The sequence below is a fragment of the Canis aureus genome, chromosome 15 (assembly GCF_053574225.1).
Source record: "Canis aureus isolate CA01 chromosome 15, VMU_Caureus_v.1.0, whole genome shotgun sequence".
Lineage (NCBI taxonomy): Eukaryota > Metazoa > Chordata > Mammalia > Carnivora > Canidae > Canis > Canis aureus.
Window position 1 is genome coordinate 53,959,198 of NC_135625.1, and position 10,985 is coordinate 53,970,182.

Sequence of the window (10,985 nt, forward strand, 5' to 3'; positions counted from 1 at the left end):
GGCCGGAAGAATAGAATCTCCTTCATGGTGTAAAGGGAGTTCCTGAAAATAACAATTTGGGAGCCAGGGCCGGGACCTAGGACCTAAGAGTTTCATTTTTCCTTCTAGGTGGGTAGCACTGGCCTGACCAGTCAGCTGTGACAGTTGGTGGCGGAGGCTGGGGTGGTAGTTTCTCGCCCCCCACTGACCACAACAGGGCCTAATAGCCAGTGGACAATGGTCAGGAACAAATGCAGGAAGCAACAAGTGGCCTGTCTGGCACAGGAACCACATCGGGAGACTCGCTTGCAACCCCTACTTCCCTCCAGATCCTCACCACGGAGAACAGGGTCTGGGACTCGTCGGCGACCCACCCACCCACCCCAGAACACGATGGCTCTTGGGTCTTTGCAGGAGGGAACGCACCCGGTTCCAGACCCATGGGGAGCCCAGCAGCCAGAGACTGGCCCTTTCCTCCCCACCTGGTGCCTGAAATCACAGATGCCAGACAAGGTTCTCACTTTTCCGCATACTTTATTTGTTACAAACATACAATTTTAAATATAGACTGTAAAACTCCATTTGCAAAATCTATTGTAGGGAGTGCACACCAGCAGTAAGGATTCTTCAACTTTTTTCTCTGTTTCTGTCAGTTTTGCTAGTTAGTGGTCAACACGGGACCTGCCTGTTGCAGGCCTGTCGGAAGCTTCTGGCCGAGCTCACGTTGCGCTTTTGCAGCGGCCCTACTCGTCTCCATGTCTCTACACTGACTGGCACCCGAGCTTCCGCCTCCAGGCAGTGAGCGCAACAGCCCGTCTACACTCGCTTCTGAACGGTTTCCAGGAAGTGTGATTTCTGAACGGCACTGCACTTCACGGGCTTGTTTGAATAGCCCATGCAGCTGTTAAAGTGCATTCTTCTTTTAAAAAATAAGAGAAATAATCTTTACTCTTTAACCAAGGTACTTAGAAAATGAGCTTTTTTGGTCTCTCAGCAGATATTCCCAAGTTGATCCTATCGCTACAAATTTTAGTGTTCTATATACAAATATTTATAGGGTAGAGGGGACCTTACAAAATGAAAGGTGCAGCTTCTCTTGGAAGCAGTTCTACAAATTCATACACAGGAGTACACATATGGTTTACAACGCACAGGCATGTGGCTATTCAGACACCAAAGACGCCCCCAACCCCCTTAGAAGTACCTAGTTGTCTGTCTACATCAGGAAGCTGTCTCCTGCCATCAAGATTTGGTTTGAAATTATTTAAACGACTTCTGCAGAGTCTCTACTGGCAGGGCATCGGTCCCCACTTTGGAGTGAACCATCTAGTCTACAGAAGCCCCTGACGATTCTGACCGGCGGTGAGGGTTCTTACAGGATAGAAGATGTGCGGTCTACAAAGGTCTAAGGAGACAAACACACTCTGAGAAAGGGTCCTGGAGAAACATTGTCATGAAGGAGCAAAAGGAAGAATAAACCCCCACTAACTGTTCAAAGACACTGATAATCCTAGTTACCATTCAAATCTTGATGATCATCGAGAAAAACCTCAAATACATTCTCCTGCTACCACAATGTATAAAACTAGGCTCTGAAGGGATGCCCTGTACTGTCTTAAAAATCACTTTTTGGACTTTTGCTCCATCTGTTAGCTTCTAGGAATCCAGAGAGCTTTTGTGTGCAGAGGTGACACACGGAGCTGGGAGAAACGGGTTTGTGCTCGTGTCTGAGCGACGTACAAACAAAACTCCAAATCCCTACCACACAAATGTGCTTTGTGATGGAATCCTGTTTTGCAATCATCCTGGGCCTCTCCCTGCACTTGTATGTCCCTGAAAAGGGAATTTATAAAGAAGGAATATTCCACTTGCCCTTCTGTTTCCAACCAGGTATTTTCTGAACTAGGCTGACCCTACGACACGGGGTAAGGCTGGGGATGAATGTCTGCTGTCCGACTTACTCAAGGCAGAGAGACAAACTCGCATCGCCTGCAATCTGCTCGTGTGGAGGGAATGCGAAAGGATCTCTCTCTCTCTCTCTCTCTCTCTCTCTCTCTCTCGGGCGGCCCCACACATCAGCCCCTACAGACAGAATCGGCCCTCTCTCATCCGTGTCAGTGGACATCTCACACGCGAGGCCCATGAGACTTACTCCTAGACTCATGATTTTGCACTAGCCCAAAGTATGGTCATGCTCCTTCACCAAACCATCTGTTAGAATCACCTGGGGGGGGGGGGGGGTAGACCACGTCTTTGCTTCAAATAAAGCTCTGTCCTCCTGTTAATAGGAGCCCTGCCGAGCAAGGAAAGTACCCAGGCGGCATCTGCAGATACCTTACTGCGGCTTTACTGACCCTGTGCGAATGTCCAACTCGAGGCGCAGGAGTCAGATTCTCAAAGGAAATGGAAAAGGTGGTGAATGGGGTGGTCACACAGATGGCATACTCCCTGTTTCCTCAGGGAGTATAGAATACATTCAAAAAAGTCTTACTTGGATCGAGGGGAATGGGTACCACCTGGGACTTGCCAGAGTCATAAGTCTTCATGATATACCTTTACTATTTTTTTTTCCAAATTGGATTATCATCCTGACAACTGGACATTTAATGAAAGAAGGGTTGAATCCATCAGCACTGAAATTACATTTTAAGACCAAGGGCTGGGGACAGGGACTTTAACCAGCGACCTGGGACATGCACTCACCGTCCCCAAGTGTGAGCTCTTAAAACTGGGGAGGGAGGGTGTTGAAAATCCATGACTTTGCTTTCCTAGATTTAGAAATCGGGGAAATGAAGTTCTAGTTTGCCATTTCCGCCCTCTAGCTGTAATTTCAAAAGCAGGGCGCTGACGTGCACTTTTTAATTTTGTCTATTTTTCTTAAGGTAAATGTGGTTTCTTTTTCTATTTCCTATAAGCTATCCCCCCGGCCCACCCATGTGCCCCACTACCCAGTTTGTTCAAGGAGGGGGAGTAACTGTTTAGGAAGACAGCTCATGGATTTACAGTACTCTAAAACCAACCCTGAAAACTGATCATTTCATCCACTCAGTATAACTTCAGTGCTGTTGTTGACAGGGAAAAAAAAAAAAGTTACCTTAAGGCTTAAGGGAAAGTAACTTATTAATTTGTGAATGCAGCATTATTTACTCTCCCATCGATTGGAAGCTAGCAGAACGCATTCTGGATCAATAATACAAACCTCCTAACATTAGCAAAGATTTCCACTCTTCTTACACAGAACAATATTCAAAAGCAGATTATCTAAGGGAGCCTGAGAAACCATGATCCACATCACACGAAGATCCCATGAATTTCATTATCAAAAAGTGCTTTATCTTTGAGAAATATGTCGGGGTTCAAATGGAAATATACAATGGAAGATCACTCGACACTTTCTCAAGTGAATACAAAGTGGAAAAGGAGCAAGACGATGGGAGGCTCTGCTCTCTGAACAGGCCTCGTGTGTGTGACTTGTAGGGTGGATTACATTAAAATTGTTAAAGAGTTAACAGTGGAATTTTACACCACTCTCTACTCTAAAACCTGAGATTGGACACCAAAGCACTCAACTTTGTTACTTATCAGAGCAATTCTGATCCTTCCTAAAAACAGAAAACTCAATTGAATTGATAAAACCCCAGGGTCAAAACCATGAACTCTCCCCAGGCGGAAAGGAGACGGACCACTCGAGACTCGCGTGCATCAGACACAAAGAGTGGTGCAGTGCGGAAGGCCTAGCTGAGTTACCTTCACACCCGCTAGGGTGCTTCCCTCCTTCCCTCCTACTGATCAAGGCCACGCTATTTGCAAATGAATATCTACTGAGAGATCAGTTGTGCATTGGACAAAGTACCGTAACTGGGTTAAAAATGAAAACAAAATTTACAGTGAAGAATACTTATGTGCATGGCTTACACACTCAAGCTTCTCCCTAAGGCATCCACCTTGAGAGCAAGGCGGACGCCGAGCAATAGTTACCTCTCGATACCTTGTGCAGGTCACTCTACCCTCCAGTAGAGCCGGTCAAGGTCACACGGGACAAAGCATCCTCAGCAACTATGCGCCTGAAGTGTGCAGCCGTTTACAGACCACTCAATATGAGGGCATTATTATAACCAGCCTCTTCTGCCCACAACCCTGCATTTTTCAGATAAGACAGGATAACTGTTTTGTTTTGAGAAATCTGAAGCTTGAGTTTGTATAAAAGACCTGCAATTTACTGTCAGGCGATGGAGGGGACGGAGGGAGCAGGAGGTGCCAGCTGCCTGCCCTGGAAGCCCCTACAGCGGCCGGCAGCAAACCATTGTGGAAAGTGACCTAACAAGTGGCCATGTGCGCGCCATGGCCACAGCCCTTCTGACCGACTACATGCCTCCCACGGCAGCTCAGGGTGTCTGCGTTTCCCGTTTGGTTTCCACTTTGATTTTTTGGTGCCATACAGACTCACGTGGCGCTTTGTGCAGCATATGCACTGAAGGCTTTCCTTGCGGACTAGAAGTGCCACTCTGCTCAAGCGAGAGTGGGCACAATAGAAACCAGAAGGGAATAGCGGGGAACTCGCCACAGAGTTTCGCTCTTTTGATTCTGTTCCTGCAATCTAACTTCTCACATCCGGAACGGCCTGAGAAACACTCTACCAACGATCAGAAAAGGAATTTTCGTTCCCCGCTTCTTAGAAATTGGACTATTTTGAACACGTGATTAGCTGGGATGTTTGCCAAGGTTAAAAAACAAGCCCTAAATCACTGTTCGTAGTAGAGGATGAAAACCAGAACAAAAAAATATTTGGATGTTTCCCAGAGTAATGCCATTTTCTGACTGGAATTAACAGATATTCTTTGCTAAGTGCTGTTTATGGACGAGTTCTGAGATACAGCCTCATTAACAGGCCGCATCACACATCAAAAGAGCAGTCTCTGTGCTCGCCGGATTTCTATTGCCCCAGAACAGCGAGTGGATGAGGGTCAGTGAAATGCTACAACTAATCCACACCCTTCTGTCATCTTCCTGCAGTGAGGAGAGAGGCCATGAACCACCCCCTGCAGGAGAAACAAACCTTTGAGATTGGTTAAGACTTAAACCCACCACTATGACGTTTACCACTTAATCTTACATAGGCAGGTCAAAATTTTAATATAAATTACTTTTTCCAACACATAGCTTATGCATTCTTTGCTCCTTTTTTTGGAGGATTCTCAAATTGATATCTAAAGATTTACATATGATATATTACTGTTATATGGTCTAATGACTAAGAAAATTTCTCTGGTAACCAAAGCTGATGCCATATATGGTAGTGTTCTTGGCATATACTCTATACGCCTCAGACCACTTCCACATTCTTTCTATTCAGCTAATTATAGCTTAGTAGCCACTGGTGAAGGATTGTGAAGACCCTGTCATTTCTACAGAATAGAAAGGCAAGGCTAGTTACTGCAATTCAGCCAAACAAAAAGAAAAGAAAAAAAAAATACACCAACCCCTTCAAAAGGAGAGGTACTGCACCTTTGCAAAATTGAACTGGCTCACTGCAGCTGAGCAACAGAACCACCACTGAAGCAAGAACACGAGTTGGTCTGAACAGGAATTGTACACGGTCTGAAAATGAACAAGTCGCAGCAGTGAAATGAGAGCTGCGACCTGACTTTTCATTGCTGCCTCAAGGTTGGAAACTGCAACAGTTTCTGCAAACCTAACGCTAGCTTCGCGGCGCCCTTACAAAAACAATTTAGGGATTTGTTCTCCGCAGCAAAGAAATCAACACTCAAAACACATAGGTAAATACAGCAGGACATTATTGAAAACAGCTGCCTTGTGGTACAAAATACAGTACGAGTATATACGGATGTCATTAAAACATCAAAAATACTATTGCTCCCATACAATTTAGGAAACATTCTTTGCGACGGAGAAGGTTTTTTAAAAAAAGGAAAAGCTTTAAAAAAAATCTGTTTAAAAAGTCTACTGTGGAGAATGAGAGTAGAGAAATAGTCTGAAAAGGGCACCAATGTGTGTGGCTCTTCCACTTTTTTTTAAAAAAAAATCTAAGATCAACAGTATTCTGAATCATAATCTAATTTTTAAAAAAGCCTAATTTTATGTACAGTTCTTTATCCTCCCTCTCAGCCACGATTCATGAAGATGATCTTTTTCTAGATTACTTATTTCCCAATAAATACAAAAAAGATTGTATAGATTGAATAATACCAAACTCAGATAATAAAGGGTATGCAATAAATTAAACGGCAGCTCAGATAAAGGGCAGGCATGCAGTTTTAAAAAAAAAAAAGAACAAAAAACGAAAAACAAAACAACTAAGATTGTGGAGGTGGGGTTACTTGCCTCCTGGTTGAGAAGGTGTCGCACAGAGAATACCTAAAAACTTTGGAAAGAACGTTAGCTCCCGCTCAATTCAAAGTCGCCTAGGTCTGTGACACTTCTAGGAATACCTTGTGATGGGGTGGGATTAACTTGATTAGTAAAAATCATTTCTACTGAAAATCCATTTAAAATATAGAAGAGGCGATCCTTCAAAACCCCAACTTTTATTCTTGAAAAACAGCTGGATAAACTGGCGAGAACCAGTTTGTTGAAATCTCAAGATGGTATAAAAAAATGCTTCCAGGACATAGTCAGCATTTGCACGTTCACTTCATCTCCATTCAGATGGACTTCAGCTTCCCAAGGGCACACTGCTCAAATCACTCATCCATCATTTGCCAACTTTGATTGGGAGGTACTGAAACAATGGATCGAGTTCTTAAAATTTTACTTTAAAAGAATAGATGATGCTGGAATTCTGGACCTGAGGATCTTTAGTATTGGAACAAATCCAGAGATGGAACTGAAGGTGGGTGAAGACCTCAGTTTTGGTTATTTCCAACTTCTCTGTGAGGATGTACATTCCATTAAAGCTCAGGCTTGTAGCCACACTGTTCCTTTTGTAGGTTATCTTCAAGTTTTACTGTTGAAAATCCAGCCAACCAGTGGCTCAAACAGCCCAATTAGCCATAATTCAGTGGCTAGTGTGAAGCCACTACAGGGACCTGCTCTCATTCACCCCTAAGCCATCTCTTGGTAACGACCTCCGTGTCTGGACACCCAGGGAGGGACTTCAGTGAGCAGCAACTAACCCACTCAAACAGTCCTCCTTGTGCTTGATGTGGGACTTTCGGTGCCTGCCTCAGCAACCCCCCAATGTAAAATTGCTCTCAGCTCCAGAAAAAAACATGGCCAGCTTCTAAAATCCTTTCCTAACAGACTGTAGTTGAAGGACTGACATCTCAATCCACTTGCATCCAGGAAGACAACTCCACAAAGAGACATGGACACTGGTCCAGGTTCCACGTGAAACCATTTTAGACAAAATGGGCCCATTTTGTTGCTATATTCCCCGGCGGCTTCTGGAATTCTTCTTTTGCCCTGTCCGTGGTTATTTAAAGTCGTGCTCCTTTTCAGAAAACCTGTACCCTCAGAAATGGACAAAGGCCAAGGCCTCGGTCTTCTCAGGAATTCCACGGAAACCTAGATCCTAGAGGCTGATTCAATGGAGGTGAAGAGACCCACCCCCCCAGCAGGGAGGTCCTGAGATGTTGTCAGGCCAGGACACCTAGGTGGAACACAGACGCTGCTGTCATGGACCGACCTGGGGAAGGCCAGTGTCCCCCGGGCACGGGCGGCTCTGTCCCCTGCAGGGCTAGCCTGGGTTGGGGTGGTGGTGAAGAACCAACCCAGCTGCAAACTACGGAAGCTGAGACGATTTTGCTCAGGTTGTCTCCTTTCTGCGGGCTGCTGTCAGTGCCTTGGAACTTTGCTGCTTTTCTCTAATTGCGACTGTTCTTTTTGTGGTTATTTCTCTTAATTAACTGTATTGTTTTTTAACTGTGTGTTCTCCCGACGGGGCCTCCTTGCTCCGCCTCCACCGGCTCCCTGGGGACGAGCAGGAAGGGGACTCCGCGGCGGCCCCGGGGACAGGGACGGCGGGCGGGGGTGGGGGGGCCCGGCGGGGAAGCGGCGCTTCAATCCTCGTCCACCTCCTCGCCCTCCGACTCGTCCCCGCCGCGGCGCTCGTACAGCTTATCGCGCTGCCGTTCCTGGATCTCCTTCATCTCGTCGGCGTACCGGCAGAAGGCGCCCCCGAACTTGCCCCAGGCCTTGAAGGGCACGGTGATGGCGTTCCGGTAGGACGGCTTCACCTCGCTCACGCGCAGGAACACGCCGTACTTGTTGCAACCCACGTCGAAGAAGAATCGCTTGGAGTCCACGGTGATGGACGTGCCCTCCGGGAGCTCCCCGTACAGGCCGCCGCCCGCGCCCCCCGCGCCGCCGCCCGCGCCCCCCGCCAGCTCGTCGTCGTCGCCGCCGTAGTCGTCGATGAGCTTGGCCAGCGCGTCCCGGAACTCGATGAGGCCCTGTGCCGGCAGCGCGATGGTCTGGCCGCTCTGCAGGCCGCCGGGCCCCGGGCCGCCGCCGCCGCGGTTCACCGTCTGGCGGATGCGCAGGAAGCGGCCGCGCTGGTTCTCCTTCAGGTCCAGGTAGTACTTGCGGTTCTCGCGCACCAGGAACTCGCTCTTGAGCGCGCGCCGCGGCCCGCCGCCCTCCTCGGCGCCCGCCGCCGCCGCCGCCACCTGCTCGGGGCTGCTGGGGCCCAGCTGCGCGTAGTGCTCGATGAAGTCGCCCAGGTAGTCGCGGAACTCGGCGGCCACCGCCATGGACAGCGTTAGGCGGCTTTTGGAGCCCCCCGCGCCCACCTCGGCGATCTTCAGGAAGCGGCCCTTGGCGTTCTGTTTCACGTCCAGGTAGAAGCGCTTGTTCTGGATGTCCAGCCGCTTCGAGGCTAGCTCCTGCGTCTCCTGCTCGCCGCCGCGGGCCGCGGGCTGGAAGCCGCCGGGCCCGCCGCCGCCGCCGCGTTCGCTGCCACTATCGCCGTCCGCCATCTTCTCGGCCGCCGCCGCCGCCGCACCTCGGCCTCCGCCGCCGCCGCCTGCTGCGCTCGCGCCCGCCCTCCGCCCTGCGGCTCGCTCTCCGGGGCCCCCAGCCTCGCCCGCCGGCCGCTCACGCGCTCCCGCCGCTCATCGCCGGCCGCCGCCGCCGCCGCCCCCCATCGCCCCGCGCTCCGCCCCGCCACTTCCGCCGAGCTCGCGCCAGCTTCCGGCGCGCACCCCCTGACGCCACCCGCCCCGCCCAAACGTCCTCGCGGCTGGAAGCGCCGCGCTCGGCGGAGGCGGTGGCGGCGGGGCGCAGGATAGTGACGTCGCAGCGCGCGGCGCGCTGGGAAGCGGAGAGCGTCCCGGCTGGGAAGGGCGCGGGAGGGTGCGGGCGTGGCGGTGTGCGTGCCTTCGCGGTCGCGGGCCTGCTGGGTGCTAGACTTGTTAACATAAGCGTCCTCCCTCGTAGGCACAGGTGCCTCAGGGCAGCGGGCCACGGACGGGTGAAGCCGGGGCCATCCGTGTTCGGAACAAAGCTGGTCTCGTAGCGTTGCTGGGCAACGGCCCGGAGCGGCGTTGCGCGGCCCGTGGGCGCGGTGACGTCATCGCGCGAGCGGGTGGGCCGCGGGTGGGCCCCGGGCGGGCGGGGGCCTGTGGGGCCGCGGCACCCCCCAACCCCCGCCGGCCGCCCTGCCTCCCCCGACGCCTTCGGGCTCCGCGGGGCCGCCCGGGACCCTGCCCCCCGAGTGTCTGGGAGCACATGGCGCCTGGGCTTGGCCCCACTTCTGCTTCGGCACCTGTGAACCACGTCCTCCGCTGTTTAATCCCGGGCTGTAGAGTATTCTGGTGCAGGCGGGGAAGCGGGGAATCTAAAGTATTTCCTTCGAGGGGTCAAGTGTCCCGGGACCATGTGTTGGCCACGGACAGACCCCGACAGGTGCCGACGGATGTAGATTATTTTGGGCGGAGGAAACACCAGTTCTCGGATGGCGACAAGCCTGGTTTGTCTGGAGCCCAGGCCCTGCGTGGGGGATGGGGGACACGGGGCGGGGGGCGACCCTTCGTGCAGGCCTTGACCTCCGGGGGGCGTGGAGCTGCGGGCAGGGTTGTGCGGACCTGGGCGCGGCGTGCGTGCCCTGTCCGTGCGGGAGGGGCCCCGGGGGCGCGGCGTGCGTGCCCTGTCCGTCCGGGAAGGCACCCGGGGGCCCGGCGTGCGTGCCCTGTCCGTGCGGGAGGGGCCCCGGGGGCGCGGCGTGAGTGCCCTGTCGCTGCAGGAGGGGACCTGGGGTGCGGTGTGTGTACCTTGTCCCTGCAGGAGGCAACCTGTGACCGAGGGCAGCCTGGCTGCTCCTCCAGGACGCAACAGCTGTGCACACCCAAGCGAGCAGAGAGCCTGGAGGTGGACGGGAACTATGGGGCCAGAGAAGCATAAAGATTTAAAAAGCGGGGGATCCGTGGGTGCCTCAGCGATTTAGCGCCTGCTTTTGGCCCAGAGCGCAATCTTGGAGTCGTGGGATTGAGTCCTGCGTCGGGCTACTGGCGTGGAGCCTGCTTCTCCCTCCTCTTGTCTCTGCCCCGCCCCCCCCCCCCCCCCCGTGTCTATCATGACTAAGTAAATAAATCTTAAAAAAATTAAAAACCGGGTGTTGTTGGTTTCACAGCACTCCAGGCTACTGGGGAGGACCTGCTCTGGAGATAGTAGGGAGCACTACACAGAGTGGGGATCCCCACCCACACGGGTTAGGGGCTCCTCCCCCACAGCTCAGTCCCTGCTGCACAAGTGGCGAGTTTTGGCACATTTTTGGAACATCACATGCTTTCCGCAGAAGTTTATTTCGTCTCAGTGGCCTTAAGCACCTGCTGTGGTTGCCTTTTGGCAAATCCCACACAAGTGAGAGCGGGCCCAAGCGTCAGGCGGCATGTTCAACCCGAGGAGCTGGCGTGCTGCCCTCAGGGCTACGAGGGCAGCCCAGCCCTGGAGCCCAGACAAGCTAAGTCAAGCAGAGGGGCGGCGGGTTGGGAGCCACAGGCTGACTGGTGGAGCTGAGGTCAGGTCCCCGAAGCTGAGCTGGAGGGTGC

At 52.0% G+C, this 10,985-nt stretch overlaps 1 protein-coding gene and 1 long non-coding RNA gene across 2 annotated transcripts; one reads left to right on the forward strand and one right to left on the reverse strand.

Moving 5' to 3' along the window:
- Positions 1 to 493: 493 nt before the first annotated feature.
- Positions 494 to 9,032, reverse strand: PURB (purine rich element binding protein B). Its single transcript, XM_077849950.1, has one exon. The coding sequence runs from the start codon at positions 8,913 to 8,915 to the stop codon at positions 7,998 to 8,000; it is 918 nt and encodes a 305-aa protein (XP_077706076.1). The 5' UTR covers positions 8,916 to 9,032; the 3' UTR covers positions 494 to 7,997.
- A 221-nt stretch (positions 9,033 to 9,253) lies between these two features.
- LOC144284847 (uncharacterized) lies at positions 9,254 to 10,545 on the forward strand. Its single transcript, XR_013353268.1, has 2 exons — positions 9,254 to 9,907; positions 10,222 to 10,545. It is a non-coding gene; the product is annotated as an uncharacterized LOC144284847 (long non-coding RNA).
- The last annotated feature ends 440 nt before the right edge of the window (positions 10,546 to 10,985 follow it).